General features: G+C 37.7%; 1 protein-coding gene across 4 annotated transcripts in view; it reads right to left on the bottom strand.

The window, feature by feature from the left end:
- Positions 1–1800: 1800 nt before the first annotated feature.
- The window catches only part of GDAP1 (ganglioside induced differentiation associated protein 1), a 44276-nt gene continuing 24727 nt past the window's right edge, over positions 1801–21349 (bottom strand). For 2 of the 4 annotated variants that reach the window (XM_027621701.2, XM_027621693.1), the window contains exons 3-6: positions 9485–9658; positions 8177–8271; positions 6019–6133; positions 1801–4978 (exon numbers count right to left, since the gene is read on the bottom strand). In XM_027621701.2, coding sequence (XP_027477502.1) covers positions 4596–4978; positions 6019–6133; positions 8177–8271; positions 9485–9641 — 750 coding nt within the window. In that variant the 5' untranslated portion in view covers positions 9642–9658 and the 3' untranslated portion in view covers positions 1801–4595. Of the gene's footprint in view, positions 4979–6018; positions 6134–8176; positions 8272–9484; positions 9659–19242; positions 19436–20131; positions 20344–21349 lie in introns of those variants that run through there. The other 2 variants (XM_027621692.1, XM_027621694.1) reach the window with 2 other exon arrangements.

Raw genomic sequence — 21349 nt, 5'->3', positions numbered from 1 at the left:
TACTTTTTTATTCATTGAGCTTGTGTGGAATTGCTAAAAGTATATCATATTTTTATTATGTGTATCTGATGTTTGTAAGTGACTTTGTTGAATATCAGATTCTTAAATTCAAAAGACAGCTTAATCTGATGATATAAAAAGGTATACATACTAGCCATATGCCTGAAAAATTACCTATATGATTAGGAATTAACTTATGTATATGGATGTGAATATTTCTGTTAGCATAAAAACATGATCTTTTGCATTACATTTCAATAACATCTTTATATTTTCATCCATACTATTGATTTCTCTTAATAGGGGAGTTTAAAGACAGCACCTTGTAATCCAGGAGCCAATATATAAACATATAGTGCAAGACTGAAGACATAAACATCTAACCTTCCCAAAGGAGCTTTATGATGAGATACATCACCTACTGGAATCAGAGTATATCAGGGCCCATTATAAGTATGTTTTTTTCTCAAGCTCCACATGGCCTTGTTGTTTTATACCTCAGAGCCTGCTCTACCCTGCTGCCTTGTGACCCATATGTCAGTCTTTCCTCCCTCCTAAGACAAAATTCCAGGGCTCAACTCAGATTAAGTAATACAACATACTGCTTTCCTCAATGCACTACTCTTCTAACCCATGAAGTGGGTTTTCTTTCTCTCTCCCACTCTCCATTATCACAATGTAATACATAATTAAAACTGTTATCCTCACTCTAAAAATTGTACTTCCTTACTTGGTTTGGAATCTTCTACCCTACCTAGTAAAACACAAGTGTTGTGGTAAATTAGAAAATCAAGACATTCTGATATGAATACGTAAAGAATAACAATATAAATCAGTGAAATATTTGGCATAAACAATATGAAAGGTATGACTAAATACTAATTTATTCATTGCATTAATTTGACTTTTGTGTCTTTACTGTGGTGTTTTTCCCTTTTCTGAGTAGACAACAGAATTATATATCACTTGACTTTCCATGGGTATTCAATATTGTTGCTTTTTGTTTTGCTTGCAAATGCAGGGAAAATAAAGTCAATTAGGTTCTCATTTGCTTTGCTCATTGTCAGACAAAAATAGCATTCAGTTTCTATTTGATGATTAGAATAATGGCCAAGTCTAGAAATATGGATGGTAAGTTGAATATTCATAATCTAAAACTCAACAAAAAAGAATTAGCTATATGAAAAATATACATAAATATCATAAAAGTAATCTTTGAAACCAAGTGAACATATAACAAAACTATTTTGAAAAAACAGTATTTTCTTGGTATTTGTCATTTTCATGCCTATCCCGTTAGGTAGCTGCAAAAGAACCTCTTTAATGATCAAGAGCAACATGTTATTCTTTTTTTTTTAAGATTTATTTATTTATTTACGGGGGGGAGAGAGAGAGAGAGAGAGAGCACAGTGGGGCAGGTGGAGAGAGAAACTCAAGCCAACTGCACTGAGTGTGCAGCCCCACATGGGGCTCAATCTCATGACCCTGAGATCATGATGATTATGACCTGAGCCAAAAATCAAGAGTTGGACGTTTAACTGACTGTGCCACCCAGGCACCCCACAGCAATATGTTATTCTTTAAGCTGCCACTCATTTTAATGATAAAATTGTGTGTATTTAAATAAATCGTGAGTCAGTAATTATTATAAGGAAAATATGGCATCCTGTAGCTAAATATCTTTAATATCTAACTTCTGCATATTTTATTCTTTCCAATTACCACAGTATGCTTTGATTTTAAATGAAATCTGTTTTTCTTTAAAAAGATTATAAAATTAATACTTGTAGAGAGTTCATATTGATTATCCATTTACTTTTATTGATCTTACAGGCAGAATAGTAACTTGATCTATTACATTCAACAACACCAAAATATCTACAATTCTGGTGTCAATAATCACTAAAAATCAAGCAAACATTTACAACTATCTGCAATTAAGGGAAATCGATTCAAAAGGCATGTAATTGCAATAACAATAAAATAGTATTTATGTATTAAGTCATACATAGTCAACCTAAATTTAGTACCTCAGGCATTTTTATAATTTTGATATTTATACAAACCTTGAAAAGTGAGGAGCACACTGGTCAGTCACCAATGATCGTGAAAAAAATAGACAAAAGTGCTTATTTTGCTAACAGTATATGTTTAGCCTGACCTTGTGTGATACTGTTATCCCTTCCAAAGCATTAGAAATCAATACTACATGTGCCTCAAGCTTTTTTACAGACGAATGATCTGATCAAGATGCCCTCATTTCAGAAACTAAGGTCATTAATATTTATCTTCACTTGAGCTATTTTAGAAAGCTTGCTGAACCTAATGCCCAATCTCAGACCACTGTGTGAACAGCGACATCTAGTGGGCATTATGACCCCAAACATTTTCTAAGTCTAAACGCAAGGGTATCCATGAAACAAGTGAAATCACTATGATGTATCATCTTTAATATTGACACAAGCATATTTCCAATGAAACTATATCAGAAGATTAAACTTCCTGGTAGACTTTCTCTGACTCAGTAATAATATTTAAGAAAAGCCAGCACTGGGCTTCTAATCTTTATTCTTAATCAACAACCTTTCCATAGGTAAATACCTTTTGTAGATTTTTATAAAAATCCAATTTTGTTCTCTTCCTGTCTGAATTCTGGCTTCTAACAGGGTGATATAAAGATCTCTGAAACACGATGAGCTACTAAATAATCAGTTTTGTGGCTCTTTTCGGAATATGAATTGGAATGTGCCAGCAATAAACAAATCCAGCCAGTCTCTATGACAATGCACTGAGGGGCAATATTAAGACATTAGAAAAGCTGCCAGTCTGTTAATTATTGTTGTATTGAGTTTACACTGAGATGTTATTAATTTTTGTAAACAAGGAATATCCATTTCAAGATTTTCTAAAACAACTGATTCATGAAATGGAATTATAGACTCATTTTACCATCAAAAAGTCATTTCCTAAGTATGACTGTTTCCTGTTAATGAAAAAGTCAGTACATTCTTTGGCTGTTTTGCATAGCCAATCTGAGGCAATCCAAATAAGCTTTTGTTGTTTGCTGGAACCTCAGCTCATCATTCTCTATACATGCTTCCAGCCAGAGATCTAAAACTATCCCCCAACTCCCTCAGGCCAGCTCCAGGGAAACTGTATCTTCCTGTCACCATGAACATTTTTTCCTGAGCACAAACTGTATGATGCAGTTCCATGGTTGTTCATGGGACACACTGGGATTGTCCCTCCAGAGGGACTGAGGTACCCTCTGAAATGCCTAGACATACATAAATGAATATAAGTGGACATCACTATCAACTTATTTCATTTCCCCTAAATTAATTTCCATGGGCTAAGACTAGACCTTTCTCTTTCTCTTTAACCTTTTAAGGCCTTGTTAATGACAATAAACAGATGCAAGGTCTAGGCAACGTTTTTGTGTTTTTTTTTTAACACACCAGCCTCTTCATATACAGAATGGGCATATTTAATACTTCCAGATCATTAAAATACCCACTTCCCAGCCACATGCCATGTTAGTGATTAGCTGGGATATTCACCTGACTTCCATTTGTGTGCTAAAAAGGGCTGTAGAAGCCAAGACCCCCAGTGACTGGACACAAAAGTCCAAAGGAGTGATAGTTCACAGGCACCATCCAATTGGGGAACTATGAGGAAAGGAAAGGAACCATTTTACAGCACTTAAGATTTTTATGTAAATGCTAGGCAGACATGTTCCAGTGGGCATTTCACACCCAAGTATATAAGCAGCTAATCTTATTAAAACAATGAGTGTGATTCATATGCATTTAAAATTAATACTAAGGCTGGATGAGGTGCTGTAAGTGTAAAGCCCAGAATTTTCTCCAGTCCACTCCCACCAGTAACTCCCCAGTCCTCTTTCCAAGGTCTTAAGTATAGGAGGATATGTGGGCAGTGGCCACAAGTAGTCTAATGCTTACTAAGGAGACAGGCGGCCATGAGTGGCATTGGAGGCACCTGGAGGTTGCCTTCTACTGCTCTCCACTATATAGACTTCATTTTCCCTCTTTTCCCTCTCCCTGTTCCCTTTGTCTCTCTTATTTCTGCCTGGATCTAACAATGATCATGTGAAGCACTGTTGTGCCCCACTGCTGTCTGAACCCAGGTTGTGAAACAAAGATGATTTCTGAATTCCAGTGGAAAATGTTGCTAACTGCTCAACACTCAGCACATCCAGATCGTCTCAGATGAAGAGATATGGGCAATCACAGATTATTACCGTCTGCTCATAGTAAGAAACTCCTCCCAAAAAATAATTCAGAACTTGAACTGGCATTCTGAGTTAAAGGTCTAATTCTCTGTCAGCACATTTGTATCTTGACCTTGCACGTGTTTTAAGGATGGATTAGTTCAGGTTTGCAAATAAGTAATTTCAAAGTTACCAGCCCACAAAAACATTTTCATTACCTCCTCTCCCCACAAAACTACCCAAAGAGTAAAGTAAATTATACTTTTTACTAATTGCCTAGGGTCATTCTTCCCTGGGCCTGGAAGAGTATACAAGGGTCTAGTTGAATGGCTGGACGAGTGGCCACCACTAGATCCCTATAAGACTAGAAATAATTTGGTCTGGGTCTCAGTGCTAATATCATGCTGCCAAGTCTCTTTCTGAAAAGCGTAAAGGCAAAATATCCCATCCCTGCAAGCAAACCAACCACAAGGGTAGTGCCAAGAACTTTTGGGGCCCTTTTCTTGGCCACCCGGAATGCTGTTGGCAGCACTGCAGAGATTAATATATTGTTGACATGTCCTAAAACCTTGTTAAATGTTTTTCTCTTCAAGACACGTTCGTAATAGGTTTCCAAGTTTGGTCGCTTTCCATTTCCCCAGTTTCTCCTCGCAAACCCCAGGAACTTCAGTCGATGCAATGTGACAGCAAGAGAGACGTCCGCCAGGGTGAAGGATTCTCCGCAGAGCCAAGGCTGGCGGCCCTCTTCTAATCAGAGAGAGGGACATGGAGAATTAGGGGCAAGAGCTATACAGATAGACTCTAGCTGGCATCTTTTGTCTCGGTCCTGAGGGCAAGTTTGAGTACAGCAAATGATGAAGACCATGGTACATTTTCTTGACAATCATACTCAGTGAGTAATTTTATCCTAAGACAAAGTCCATGCCAGTGTAGCGCAAGCTAAGGGAGATCTGCTTGATATGTCCGTCACCTATCCCTGGGTGAGACTGGAGCCACCTGAGCTCAAAGTTGGTCTTTGATATTGAAAAGGATTTTGAGGAGTTGAGAACCTCCAAGCCAGAGGAGTCAACAGATCTTTCCTCTTAGCTTAGGAAAACAGCAGGTGAGCTTTAGGAAAATCCATAAAATTGGGCCTGAAATGTCACTCAGTGATTGCTGCTCCTAGTTACTTATGTAAAGCAAAAGAAAGTTCCTACTGTGAAACAAGTTTCATGTAACACAGTCTTCAACTTTGTTGCCAATTAGAATAGCACAAATGGTCCATGTGCATGCACCTAGGCAATGGCTGGATAGTGCAGTTAGGTTCACAGGTACAATATTGGGATGCTCACCAGCCAGCCTGCAGATATACACAGCCCAGCCATTTTATACTTTAGACTGGAAGTATTCTCCCTGCCTAGGGAAAAAAACTAGAAGGAGCTTTCAAGCAATTACTCAGGTTATTCAACCAAATGAACTACTGTAATTACAAATGTGTCAAACAGGCTAAGTAGGAACCTCTCAACCATAACTTTAAATTGTGCAGAAAAATCCTCCACCAGTTACATTTCACATAGACACAGATTGGGTTACCATTAGACACCTGGGTTTTGCTGAGTTCGGTATTATTGTTGCCATGATAATTTAAACTGCCCGTGAATAAAAATAATAAAAAACAGACTACAGAATGTTTTCTTAGAATATTACCATAAATATGCCTGGTATCCAGCAAAAGAGAATGAAAACACACACACACACACACACACACACACACACACACACACACACACACACAAATGAGAACCTACCTGGGGTTTCTTCATTTCTTCTTTGCAACTCAGTTTCAACCTGATCCAAGACTTTCTCCAATTCATCAAGAATTTTCTTCAAATATTTGACATTGTCATGGTCAAGCAGCTTTGACTAATTAGCAAAAATAACTAAATAGGTTACTTATGCCTGCAAAAAACAATCAATACAGAGCAAAGCAGATATAAACTCTTCTAGAGTTGGAGCCTCTTTATCCAAGGCAATGAGGAGATAGAGAATAATGTTAACGCCAAAGCAAACCTGAGGGAAAATGCTCTGGCTGTGAGAATACTCCATGGGCCAGACCCACTGGTCTACTGGCAACTCCTGTGGGACCAGATGACCAGCAATGGCCAAGAATGCAAGGGGCACAAAGAGACTCCTTTCAACCCCCAATGAATGAATGGAACTTCAGCAACTTTCGAGGAATGAAAAACTGAAGGGTCAGGCCTGAGGAAGAAACCTGAATGCAGTGAGTTAAAGACCAAAGTGGAAAGTAAGGAGCGCTGTGTGTGCAGGCATTTCTTTTAAGCAGCTCACTTAGCTAAGATAAGATAAAGGAAAATGGGAAGTTGAGGAGGGTGAGGAGTGTTGATATTTGCTACATTTTTAATATGGGTGAAGCCTGTGTGTGTTCTTGGGCCCTGAGGAAAGAATCACCAGAAAGAGAAAGGCTGACTGTAACAGACGAAGCAAAGCCCTGCTCCTTAGGAGGCAGACAAGTCAGAATGAATTAACTCAAAATGGATTAAAGACTTGAACATAAGACCTAAAACCATAAAGCTCCTAGAAGAAAACAGAAGTGGTAAGTTTCATGATGTAGGTCTTGGCAACAATTTTTTAATCTGACACCAAAAACAAAAGCAACAAAAGCAAAAGTAAACAAGGGGGACTACATCAAACTAAAAAGTTTCTGCATGACAGAGGAAACCAAAAACAAAATGAAAAGGCAGCCTATTAAATAGGAGAAAATACTTCCAAATTATGTATCTGATAAGGGGCTAACAGCATCCAAAATATATAAAGAACTCCTACAACACAATAGCAAAACAACAATCTGATTTTAAAATGTGCAGAGGATCTGAATCGAAGACATATAGAAGACATATAGATGGCCAACAGGTACATAAAAGGATGCTCAACATCACTTATCAGGGAAATGCAAATCAAAACCACAATGAGATATCACCTCACAGCTGTTAGAAGGGCTATGATCAAAAAGGCAAGAAATAAGTGTTGGCAAAGATGTGGAGAAAAGGGAACAATCACGCACTACTAGTTGGAATGTAAACTGGTGCAGCCACAATGGAAAACAGTATTGAGGTTCCTCAAAAAATTACAAATAGAACCACCATATGATCCAGCAATGCCACTTCTGGGTATTTACCCAAAGAATATGAAAACACTAACTCAAAAAGATATATGCACTCCCATGTTCGTTGCAGGTTCATTTACAATATCCAAGACTTAAGTGTCCATCGATGGATGAATGAATAGATGTGGTAATATATACACAATGGAATATTATTCAACCATAAAAAATAATGAAGTTTTACCATTTGCACCAACAAAAATAGACCTCGAGGGAATTATGCTAAGTGAAATAGGTCAAAGACATATACTGTAGGATCTCTGTTATATGTGGAATCTAAAAACACCACCACCAACAAAACAAAAACCAAGCTCATAGAGAACAGATTGGTGGTTGCCAGAGGTGGGGGTTGGAGGTGGAAGAAATGGGTGAAATGTAAGAAGAAAAAAAAATGAGAGAAGGGAGGGGAGTATAATAGAAGAACAAACTTGCCAATTGCCTGCCCTATTGGTATTAAAGTCCTAAAGGTCTAGCTAGGCCTTAAAGTGGCAGAAAACCTGAAATGACAGATGCCTAGTATGTATCATGAACTTGCTTTTTCATTTTACAACTTGCCTCGGCAATCAGCATGAGCAATATCTGCCTTTCAAGCAACTGTCATTAGGTTTGAATATCAAATCTAAGAAAGAAAAATTCTTCCTAAAAGCACAGCGTAAGCCAAAGGTAATGTGCACTGGTGATTTGCAAATATTTAAGAGATGTTCTAGAAATAGTGAAACTTTACCAAAAGTAGAACATTTAATACAAACAGTGGATGTCAATGGCGGACAGCCTCGTTTACTTACTTTAAGTCGCTTCTGTTTTGCGATGTATGCCTCTTGTAAATCTGGGTTTTCTTCAGCAAGTTTTTTCAGTTCAGATTCTGTGTTACCAATTTGGCCTGATAATAAAATCATTTTTAAAATAGGAAATTATTTCCTCCCTTCTAGACAAGAAACAAGGGGAAGCTAGGAAACTCCATGGTAAGAGCATGAGCTCTGGGGTTTATGCCCTGTCTCTGCCTTAGACTTACCCTCTCTGTGCCTCAGTTTCCTCAGACTCAAAATGGAACTATCAGAGTATCTGCTGCATAGGCTAAGGATTAAATGTGAGACATCCAGGAAAGCACTTAGAACGAGGCCCAGCACGTCGGAAGAGCTCAGTGCACAGTGGTGGTTCTACCTTTCAATACCTTTCAAGTTTTGTTAATGGACTTCTATACGACGAGAAGAAAAAAAGCCTGATTTTAAAAAAAAAATATTAACTCCAGGTGATGGAATTATATTGAGACCACCCGTTTCACATCATATGAGTACTTGTGAAGAGAAGGAGGAACAAGAAGGTAAAGCGGGAAGGGGAGAAGGAGGGCGGGGATGGAAGACGAGAGAAGGAGAAGAATCAAAAGGAAAGAAAAACAGCATAGGAGGATTATAAAGGTGAGAGACGATGTAATGGAAAGAATGTCGTTTCTAGAATTAGAAGATCTGGGTTTGAGTGTTCCTCGTCAAACACCCCCCGAGTCTGACCACGGCCACCTTCCCTTACTTTCCTATCCCAGGTACCTGTGCCATAGAACACACTTTCTCTTCCACATCCCAAGCACTGACCATACTCTGTCCTCAGAAAAGGAGAGGGTTGAATATCACAATTCAATCTTAATAAATCTCAAATCGCTGAATTTAGAGGTAGACAAATGGTTGGACAGCCTGTAGTCCAGCTCCCTCACATAATGAAGCAAAAATTAAGGACCAGAAATGTGAACTCAGTTACCCATAATCCCCAGCAGATTCCAGATTTCATGATTCTTAGTCCATCTTCTATGAGAACATGTTATGTTCTTTACTTTTCCACAGGCTATTCTTGAGTTTTACTCAAGCTTGGCCCTCAAGGCCAAGAGCTGGAAAATCAGTTCCTATAGACAATAAGTGTCCAGCTGAACAGATGAAGCACAGATTAATCTGACTGGTGCATGGATTGATCTGTAACATGAACATCCATGAAGCAAACTTAACAACACAACACTGTCCCCAAGTCTTCATGAGATATGCCCAGTCTCAAAAATGAATTAAAAGAACTTTGAGACAAAATTCCAAGTCTTTAAGATTGTTACATACTGCGAATCCGTGTGGTTGCATAAGCTGGGATCATGGAGTCCACAGTTAGCTCAGGATGTAAAATGCAGCCATGGGTATAGGCATCCATTGGCAATGAGTCAAGTAGTTCTCGATAATGTTGTACCCGTGGGTAATACATGCTTCCTTTATCAGGCATTAACCTGGGTGTTTTTTCTAAAAACATACACATAAACATTAAAGAAAAAGTTACAAATGAGAGGTTACATCCAAAAGCAAAATGAAAAACCCAAACCCCCTTATCAGTGTTTTCAATATTACATCAAGGCATTTAAAAGATGATATCTCCCCAGCCCAGACATTCAAAATTTGAAATGGACTGATGTATCAGACTAGATCCCAAACCATGATCACACTGAAATTCTCTCACTTCTCTACCTTACAAACTGCAACTCAACCCACAAGGTCCAGTTATTTATGCCAACTCCTCTAAGGAACATTCCCTAACCTCCTACAACCAATATCTGATTGGGTCAGGTGTGCCTTCCTCTGTACATGCAAAAATACCTTTGTACGTATACCATCATAGCCTTATCACCTTAATTGGTTGTTTGTATCTTTTTGCCCTATGCGCTTCTTCAGGGTAGTGAGCCTGTGATTCACTGTCTCTCATAATGTCTCATACATTTTAGGACATTGATAAAGGCTGGATAGGTGCATGAAAGCTCATTAATCAGAGACCACTTTTTCCTAGGTTCCAATTAATACCAAAAGTGACACTTTTGATGTTATATGAATGTGCACTGACAGTCTTCACAGAATTCACCATGAATTTCTAATATTTTGTCTAGAAAGTGTGTTCTACATAAATTCTGTTTGCTGGTTAAACCCTAGACTCTAGACTACTTGAGGGCAGGGACCATGCACTGTTCTCTGTTGAGTTCCCAGTGCCTAATATAAGATTTGGCTCATAGTAGGTGTTCAGTAAATTTCAATCAATGAATATATTCCAAATTTCTAGTTGTCATAGAATATTTGAGCTGGAGAAGCTCTGTAGCAGTTAACAAGGACACTGAGATCAAGAGGCTGAGGTATTCTCCTAAGATACCACAGCTAATTAAAGGCAGAACAAGAACTAAAATCATTGATTCCTAAAGCAGTGCCCTGCTTTATAACATCATTGTGACATCTTCAAAGGGGTTACATTTCAGAGACTATCCAAGAAGAATAAAAATGAACCACATGATCCAAAGATCAGGACTACGTCCCTTCAGAAACACTTTCTACTTCTGACTCTCAAACTGCTCCGGAAAAATGCCAATGAGCTTATTCCAACAAGTGAAAAGAATAGCCTCAATTTTATTCATTTATTTCTTAGTTTGGGCTATTTAATTTAGAATCCTTTTGAGCATCCCACACTCATTCATAAGTGTTGACAATTCAGAATTGGTTGCAGAGCATTTCAGACAAGATCTCATAATGCCATAATCCAAGTGGAACAAGCTTTCTAAGCCAACAGACTATTTCTGATTCTCTAAGAAAAAATAAGATGGATTACCCCTCAAACCAGTGGGCAAATATCTAATTCCCTGCTGGGGAGTCCAATTCTGAAGTCTGCATTGGAATAACTGAGAATGAAGTGTCAGCCACATACTGCTTGTCAACAGTGGATTTACCCAACTACAGCACACTTCCTTGCTGACCTTTCAGGATCTCGGTATTATCAGTAGGATCCTAACCAATGCCTAGGAGACATTTCCGTGAGGACAACAGACTGGAGTCCTTCTACGGTCTTTGAAATACTGAAGAGTTCTTAACTTTTTGTGTGCCACCGACCTCTTCTCAAAATAATGTTCTTAAACATACAAGATACAGGATTGCAAAAGAAATAGATTATATTGAATATGTTAATCAAATTAATTTTAAATTATAAAATATTAATATGGGTGCCTTTTATTAATTCATTAACAGGATCTAGCAGCAGGTCTAATAACTACCATAATTTCAAAGTAGCTATAAGCATAAGTTATTTTTAAGATAACTCCATAACCTGATATACTATGAACATATCTGTGATTTCTATTGGTAACAATGTCACAGGCACTCCTGATATTGCTGTGGTTTATGCCTACATTGGAAATGAGATGAAGTAATAAGTTTCTGTTGGAAATTAGTGAAGATATAATTTTTTCCCCCTCTAGGATGTCAAGTCTCCTGAATTCTATTCATAGACCACTAAGAGCAACAGTTCTCAAAGTGTGGTCTAAGAATCCCTGGGCTTTCCCTAGACACTCTCAGGGGGTCCACAGACTTAAAGCTACTTTTATAGTAATGCTACAGTGTTAATTGCTTTTTCACTTATTCTCCATCAAGGATACAGCAGAGTTTTTCAAAAGCTACAGGACATGTGATGGCTCTATCACTCTGACAGTTAATGACATGTGGGCTTGTGTATTCGTGTGTTTTAAATTTTTCTGTTTTAATTTCTAATTTGGCAAATATTGATAGATATACCCCATAAAAGGTCTCTGATGTTCTCAATAATTTTTATGATAAAGGGGCCCGGAAACCAAAAAGTTTAAGAACCACTGCTCTGGGGGGGGGGGGGGGTCCAAAAACCTCAAATTAATAACAAAAAATGGTACAGCGTTTTGAAATGCTTCCAAGTAGTTAAGTTTATGGCCACTAGCTCAGGCTACTTTCTGGTGCCAGGCCTGGGGCTTGTCTTCAGAAGAGAATACGACTTCCTTCTGGGAAACTGAATAAGAGCAGGAAAAACAGTCTGGTAATTGCTTTCTGGGGAGGTTCCATCCGGCTAAGCCCAAATTCTTCAAAGGAAGATAAATGTTTAAATCCACGAAAATAATTTTCTTCTACTCAGGACACTGTTACTACGTAACTATCTCCTATAACACTTTGTCAGAGCATGAGATTCCCACTGAAGCGAAGTTCTCATCCAGCCTCACTGTCTCTCTTCCAACACCTCCATGGCAACACCTGCAATGTGCTGTCACTGTCCTCCTCAACACCAGGGCACAATAGTGCCCACTGCCTCTGGGAACAGAGTTTTTCAAAAGGCAGTTGGGAATTTCCTTTGAATTTGAATACAGGCCTTCCCTCTCACTCTCATTCTATTTTATTTCCCAGTCCTTCCATAAAGTACTTTTGTTGTAACACGCACAAAAAAAAGAAAAAGAGAGAGAGAGAAAGAAAGAAAAGAGAAGAGGAGAGGAGAAGACAAAAGAAAAGAAGAAAAGAAAAGAAAAGAGGAATGCTTGGGTGGCTCAGTAAGTTAAGCGTCTGACTTTGTCTCAGGTCATGATCCCAGGGTCCTGGGATCCAGCCCCCCCCCCCCCCGCATCTTGCTCAGTGGGGAGCCTGCTTTTCCCTCTGCCTGCCGCTCCCCCTGCTTGTGCTCTCTCTCTCTCTCTGATAAATAAATAAAATGTTTTAAAAAAGAGAAAAGAAAAAGGGGCGCCTGGTTGGCTCAGTCGGTAGAGTGTGCAACTCTTGATCTCGGGGTCATGGGTTCGAGCCCCACATTGGGTGTAGAGATTACTTAAAAAAAAAAAAAAAGGCTGTTCTTGGTATTCTACCTCAGTCAGGAGTGAAAAAGCAGTAGAAGGCTTACAGAGAAAGGGCACAGAATCGAGGACTTTTAAGAAGCAAGCACTGAAAAGAGTTTCCAGCATTAGGGAATAGGGTTGCTATACTGGAAACCAGAATAAGTGACTAAGCTGGAAGAATAAATAAAAATAAACAAGTAAATTGGCAGAAGACCAGACTTTCTAGAAGAACTGAATAGGAGACAAGGCAGGTCTTGTACTGCACCTAAACTTAGGCAAATGCAGATAGACATAAAGCAGAAAGATGTGATAATGAGAGAAAACTAGTTTTTTAAAATGAGAAAGAAAAGATACAATAAAAGCATTCTGCAGCTATTTAACAGGGACAAACAGCTCCATACTGTCTCCAGTCCCTGCATTGCTCAGTAGAATAACAATGACCTGGAGCCATTAAAAAAAAAAAAAAAAACAGTTTCCCCAAAAGCAAAAAATTAAAAGAATGTAGGAGCTTATAGGCATAAGATTCCATTATTTTCCTACATTGACTGCTCTGATTTCCCATGTTCCCCAGTGATGGCAGATAAAGAAGGCATAATTATGCCCTGTTTTCAAGAAAGACTCCCTCCCCCCACAGGTCTATTTGAATAACTTTCAGCTCTTCCTTATTATTATTAATTCAATGAAAAGAGGCTTCATTCCTATCTTTATCCCCTTGTGGATTTTTTATTTTACTTAGATCACTTAGTGATAACACTGCTGTATAAGATAATATGCATCAGGTAGTTGAATAAAACTGTACCCTTCAACTAGTCAAACACCACCCTATTAAAAAAATATAATAAAAATGGTAAATAAGTTATGACCTAAAGCAAAAGTTATGGTTACAAACTGACTACAGTTCAAAGCTGTCACAACTGTAGAACTGGAACAATCAAATCTAAACACAGATGAGAAAAAAAATGGTGTCAAATTATAGAAGTTCATTATATGCAGCCATGATTTTCTGAGAAAGACAAATTTATAGCATTATTTTCAAAAAATTTTATACCTTAAATGGTATTATACTTAAGACTTTGAACAGAAACATTTGTAATTGAGGGGCAAGACTTCATCAGTTTGTTCCAATCATTGTTAACACATAATGTGGAATTAGAAACTTTACATTTTAACACCCCGACCTGTCCACTAAAATTGGACAAAGAGTAAAAAAAAAAAAAGGTAACTTTATAAGTCCCTTTATTGGCACAATCATGAGTTTTAAATGCTCACTTTCTTTTTCCTTACCACATACCATATTTTCTCCGCACTTGGTTAGAACCTTTGTGCTAATCTATAAGTTTAGTTGATGTGCTAAAAGACATATAAAGTTATCCAACTATATATGAGGCTTTTATTAATAGATAAAAATTGAAAAAGTTGGAAACTCTTACCTAAATAACTGCATTTTTAATGTAACAGTGACTTCAGAATTAATGTTTTTAAAATGAGTTGATTTTCAATAGATATTGACAAAATCTTATCCACAAAATATATTTCCTAATGAGACTTACATATAATACTTTAATATCATACCAGAATACTTTATTTCCAAACCAAATTCTATTTCCTAAGAATAAATTAGGTATATATAAACCAAAGACATGAGACATGATCTTCAGAGAACTCATATATTACCAAAATTCTGTATTCACCATATGACATCCCTGATTCCAGATTACCACTGAGTCATTCGGCAGTAATAAATAGTTGTAGTTATTTCAGACTTACTTTTTTTATTATCTAGTGGCCAAATTAAATTCACTGAAAGAGGTTATGAGTAGTGTAAGAAATATCTAGATTTTAAAATCTATATTAGTGCATATATTCATTTGTTACATCCACTATTCCTGAGTTTCCCTAGTTTGCTTAGTATCACACCTCATCTAGTTTAATCAATTGCATGCTTTAACATATCTACTCTTCATTATAAGCCCGAAGAGAAAAAGGTGTCACATATATGAAAAGGAGTCAGTGAAACTGAGTAGTAATAATAGCACATGCATGTATTAAAGACAGATTTGGTATTATCAAGTTTACAGAATGAAACTATCTTTGAAGATTAGTAAGCTTCTAATGATTTAGGGATCTTTGAAATATCTCAGGTCCTTGCACCAATTAACACCCAAAAAATAGCTATTAAAAGAATGAATAAAGAGATTGTTCTTTGCCAGCCTTTGGTTGAGCGCCCATAATTGAGTACTTCTAAATTCTTCTTCTGACCCAAATGGTGACCTCAGGAATACCACTGATGTCTACATCAGTACTGCTTTCAAAAAAAAAAAAAAAAAATCAAGGGGTGCCTGGCTGGCTCAGTCAGAGGTTCTCATGACTCTTGATCTTGGCATCATGAGTTCGAGCCCCACACTGGGTGTAACAACTACTTAAATAAAAATAAAATTTTTTTAAAAATCGAGCATAGCCATCATCCAATTTAGAAATTAATTTTTTTTTAGGCTAAGACTTGAAGAAGATTGCCTTCGCTACCAAGTTACTAACACCAAACTACCAATTATTTAATGGACTTATCCCAAAAGCATAAGGATGTAAATACTGATTACACACAAATGTTGAGAAATGTCTACAGGTCAGCAAAACCATTTTTAATATAATCCCCAGCTGGTAAACTAATAAGGGACGGCAAATAACAGCAAAGGAGATACCAGTTGACCATACTCTATATTGCACATGAATGAATATACTTAAAGTCTCCTATTACAATCATGGGCAACTAACTATATGTCTTGTGAAATCCATTCACTTCTTATTCTAAGTTGTAAATGTTCCTCAAAGTTCCACACATAATTGGACAAAATGTTGCATGTTCTGACCAGTTCACAATTTGCCATGTTCTAGATAGAAGCTATACTTTTAAAACAACTTGAGATCATACCAGCCTTTTGTTATTAGCTTTAATCAATAACTTTTTAGCAAGCCAGGTCTCCCATCCTTCATTAACGCAGCTGATTTTTTTTTAATTCACATACTACATTTAGCCTTGTTAAATTTTATCTTCATTATTTTTCCATTTTATTGTCCCATGACAAGCATTTCACAAACTAGTCATTATTTTAACTATCCCAGCTTCTGTCATCCACAAATGTAACAGTATTTCCACAATGTCTTTATTTAAGTCATTTATAGAATTATTAGGCTCAAGTCAGAGAATAGAAACTTGTAAGAACACCAGTAGAGATCCCTGTCCAGGCTGATGTCTATCTTCAAAAGTTCATTCATTTTAATCATTCAAAAGTGTTTATTAAGCTCCTGTTAGAGAACATCCACCATATGAAGCACTGGGGACGCAACTGTTAATAAGACAGACACTAGCTTGATCTTATGGTATTTACAGTGGTCTACAAGTAATTGAAATAAATGTAACAAAATTATATAAGTCTTTAGCTAAATGGGCAACCTTGTGTTCATTTATAAATGAATATTCTTTAACACGGTGGTTTGTTCATCTGAAAATGTGCACTACTTTTATCCAGCCATATTGGCTCCTTTGTTCCATAAGGGTATCTTAAGAAGTAATCGCAAATGCTCTACTTCAGATACATTACATATAAAACCATGCCCAGTATACAATGGATTCATTTTTTTAAGTGTTAAAGCCATTCTTCAGTAATGTAAAACTTAAGCTGGTTCCTTTTAACTGAAATACTCTAAAGTTACATATATGTGTGTGCGAGTGTGTGTGTGTGTATAACTAATTTATAGTGCTGCTTAAAGTTTAAGCAATTACTTAACACACAGTAAGTGCTTCTCAAATTTTAATGTATATATGAATCACTTCAGGATCTTGTTAAAATGCAGATTATGATTCAAGAGAGCTGCAGTAGAGTCTAGGATTCTGCATTTCTAACAAGCTCCAAGGTGATACCAATGCTGCTGGTCAATGGAACACACTTTAAGTAGCAAGGATTGGTAGAAATTACCTTTTCCCGTCCTTGACAATTGGGATTAACATCTGTCTTGTCTGGCTCTTTTCCTAATCTCCATGGGTTCTTAATGACAAATATAAATTATCTTAATGGTAATTGTGGTAACACATGCATGTTTATTTTTTATTTTAATACATTGGGATAAACTTTCCCCATAGACTAGAGTAGCCTTTATATAACTATTTTCTTGCTGTCTTCATATCTACCATGGGTTTTGGGTCCCTTAATCTTCTTTTAACCCTTTCCAATGGAGTGACAACTCTCCTGGGAAAGAGAAAAGAGTGAAATAAAAAATGACTGGCCTTGCTTTATCTCTGCAGTTGATAAAACTATATCACCTAATCCAGGAGGACAGAGAAGTCAAGTCACCTAGGATATGCAACAAGTTAGCAATAGCTTCAGATTAAGAGCTGGGATTCTTGATTGTTTACTGATTCTACTGGAATAGCCAGAATTAAAGTCCTTAGTTTCCATATTTTCATTTAACATTAAGCCCCAGTGCCTTCTCCTCTGATTCCATAAGTAGTAAGTAGAACTTAATATTTCCCTTCTTTGAGTAGGAGTCAGAATGTATTTTAGTTTTGTTTTTATATGATCAAAGCAAAAGGAAAACTTTAAGAAAACCTAATAATCATTAACATTACTATGTTGTAAAGTAACATACTTTATATTACTGAATACCTTAAAGGAGAAACAATGCAAGGAGAGGAGGAGCAGGAGAATGGCAGTAGGAGTAGGAGTAGTTCAAGGGATGCCAACAAAACATTTAAACATGATTTTCCATTTACTGTATCTTTTTAAGATTTTTGGTTATTTAAAATGGAATTCTTATACAGTAATTTTGTTTTATTCATATTATTATAACCACTTTTCCCAAGAAATACAAATTATTTAGCAGACTTGTCCATTTCCAAAAAGCTCAAGGTTAAGAAAAATTGTCTTAAATCAATTAGCCACCATTTTCAGTATAGTCCCCAGCATATAGACATAAGGATAAAAGAGAAAACAGTTCATTAAACTCTCTGGTTTAGATCAATGGCCACCTCTAAAATCTCCAATCAGAATCCTAGAGAACCAAACACTTGGAATAAGAATAGAGGCAGCCCCATTGCCAATCTAATTCCCTGGGGTTCCCTACACACACTTTTAGGTCCCATACCTATTTTTCTAAGTACCTCAGACATTCTTGGCCTAGTAATTTGGAGTTATATTCTGGTTTTATCCTGCCCAATTAACATCAACATAACTAGAGGCAGATGAAAAGTAACTGGATCTCATGCAGCTTCTATTTCAGAAGAGGCTTTCAGGAGCCTTCTGTTCTCTTAATTATGCCAGTGATCAGCTATATAATCTTGGGCAAATATTGAAGCTATAGTTCACCTCAAAGGATTGTCATTGGGATGAAGCAAGACAATATGGAAGTAGCAATGACTATGGGAGACAGCTAGTATAATATGAAGATATGGATTTGAAAGACTTCCATTCCAGCCCTACTTTGCCATAAAATAGCTGTATTACCTTAGGCAACCCCTGTTTTCCTTCATCAATTACAATGGAATAACTAGTCTATCATGCCTGTCTCAGATGGGTTCTTCTGAAGACTGAATAGAACAGAAATTATAAAATGCCTAACATAAAACAGACTGTCAATAAATGATTATTACTTAAAAGCACTATACAAATTTAAGTGCTATAATTCCTTACAAAAGATATAAAATTCATACTATAGAGAAGTCACAGGGCAAAGCTCTCCAAATATACCAACATTCTATTCTCCCTTGCTAAGTTTTATTCCTCTTTTCCCCTTTTTCCCTCCTATTGTTTTTAAGATGGAACTATTTGGTAGAGAAAACTGGTTTTCGTAGTGTACATTTCAAGTGGTCATGAACTTTCCAGGATAAAAATTCACCACCACAAACCCCACAGCCGCAGAGGAAAACCTCTGAATTTAAAAGGGAAGTTCCAACATTAAATTTGCAGTTTATATAAAACATTTTAAATAGAGTTATGCTGGCTTACATAAAATTTATGGTATCGACCTATTTTGTATTTGTGTGCTTATGGAAATGGAAAAGGTTTTTAGCATGAAACCAACACCATAAAACCAAAAGAAAAAAAGGAAGGAAGAAAAGAAGGAAGGAAGGAAGGAAAAAAGGAAGGAAGGAAGGAAGGAAAAAAGGGAGGGAGGGAGGGAGACAGACATATATCTGTGTTGAAAGTAAATCCAAAAAATCACAAATAGCCTTAACATTACCATCCAGGAAAGTCTGTTCAAGATAATCAATGATCTGAGTGGCCTCACAAATAATGTTTTCCCCGTGGATAAGGACAGGCACTTCTCCAGTTGAGTTCAAACGCATAAACCAAGGCTCATTGTGCTCACTCAGGGGCAGACTTACATCATGTTCCTCGCACTTCAATGCCTTTTCAGCAATTACCAAGCGCACCTGAAAGAGTTCACACTGGTTACTACAACACATGTAGGCTTTCAATTAAATGACATCCCTGGATACTATTAAGCAGCCTTTCTGTGCTTCCCTAAGTTATTATTATCAACATTCTTTTTAACTATTCCTATTCTAGGAATTAACAAGTGAGATATATTCTAGCGGGTCTTAATCCTATATATTAGAAAGGACAAAAAAAAAAAAAAAGATTGAAAATAATTCTGGCTAAATTCATTCCACAGTGACTCTCCATCACCACTACTTTCTTTCCGTCCTAAACCTAAGTATGTGTCCTCCCCAGAGAAGAATCTGATATACAGATGTGCTAGGCCTTGTTGAAGAGAATGAATGCGTACAAGAAAAAGAAGGAACTGTAGATTATGCGGTTGCATGAAGGCGCTTCCCTCTGCCTCACTCTCCAAGGCCCAGGGGACAAGGCCTCCGGCCCAAATACCTAAAGTGATGCTTTTCTGTCGCATTTCATGAGTGGCAAAGCCTGAGTCATAGCCTTTCCATCTCAGACTAATTCTCTGTGCTCCCCCACAAGGCGCATCCCTGTCCTCCAGGGAGTGCCCGCCCGTGTTAGGGCTTTGGAGGCCTGGTTCTAGACGCGCCGGAGTACCAGGGAGAGCCCTGAGGGAGCTGTCCCGGTGCTGAAACCCGATCCGCGCCGCCCACCCCAGCAGAGGCCTTTACCTTTTGAGAGCTGAAAGAATGTGTCCAGTGGTACAGAATGAGCCTAACCTCTGCGTCCGACTTGCCTTCCGCCATCAAGGGCGCGCCCCCTCTCTGCTCCTCCTGCCTCCGAGACATTTTGGGGTGCTCCGGCGCTGCAGGGCCTCGCCTGTCAGCCCTTTATTTCTCCCACCCACACTTCCCCGCGAAGCGTCGTTAGTTTTTCCGCGATGCCTCTGGGAGCGGGGAAAGAGGATTGCGCGCAGACGAATAGACCACTGGGAAATGTAGTTTCCACCGCCAGAAAGCTGCACGGCCGCGTCCGCAAAGATGCGGGGGTGTCTTCGCGCCAGAAAGCCTCCGGCATATGAAAGTCACATAGGAAGTGCAAATGGACTTTTTTAGAGGAAACCGTCTAAAATACGAGTCCCTGAATACTAAAGTTAGTAATGAATAATGTTGGCTGCAAATTACTCATTGGTTTGGGGGGATGGGGGGATGGAGTAGAAGTTGCTCAGGTATAAAAGCAGCAATTTCCTCTTGGAGGATTTGTACCCTTTGCAGAAGGGAAGTTCCGGTTGGCAAAACAGGATAAGGAACCATGAGTTTTCATTAGAAGATGCTCTTATGGAGTCATGCAAAATAATAAATGATAACAGATCTTATAAACGATGGCGAGTTGAAATAACCTAGTTGCTAAACACAGAATTTTTAGGGCAGAACTACCTGAGTTCACGTCCTGGTTTTTGAAGTGGAGGTAATAATTCCATTTCCTCCATGAGGTTTTCCTGACAAATAAGTAAATACAACGTTAAACACTCAAAATAGCCTCGCATGTTGTAGGCACTCAATATTATTCACAAGTTCAGCTGCTTTATAAATACCCTCATAAGCCATAGTCAAAATCATAAATTTATACTAGTCTAATGATTGTATACCTCTTAAAATTTGGCATAATAGTAAATTAATAAAAATTCTCCATTAGTAAATATGTATTAATATGACCATAAAATGAATCCTTGTATAATTCATTCAGTAAATACTTAGTGAGCACCTTCTACATTCTAAGCATTATGCTACGCTCTGGGAATACAAAGACCTGACACTCAAAATATGTCTGGTGGCAGAGACAACAAATAACTAGACAACACAACAGAGATGATAACTGTCAGTCTTAGAATGAACACAAGGTTCTATGAGAAAAGAGAGGCAAGTATGCAACTCAGGTGAAGAGAGAGA

The sequence above is a fragment of the Zalophus californianus genome, chromosome 4 (genome assembly GCF_009762305.2).
Source record: "Zalophus californianus isolate mZalCal1 chromosome 4, mZalCal1.pri.v2, whole genome shotgun sequence".
In the NCBI taxonomy this organism is placed as follows: domain Eukaryota; kingdom Metazoa; phylum Chordata; class Mammalia; order Carnivora; family Otariidae; genus Zalophus; species Zalophus californianus.
This window is presented reverse-complemented; position numbering and strand designations above follow the sequence as displayed.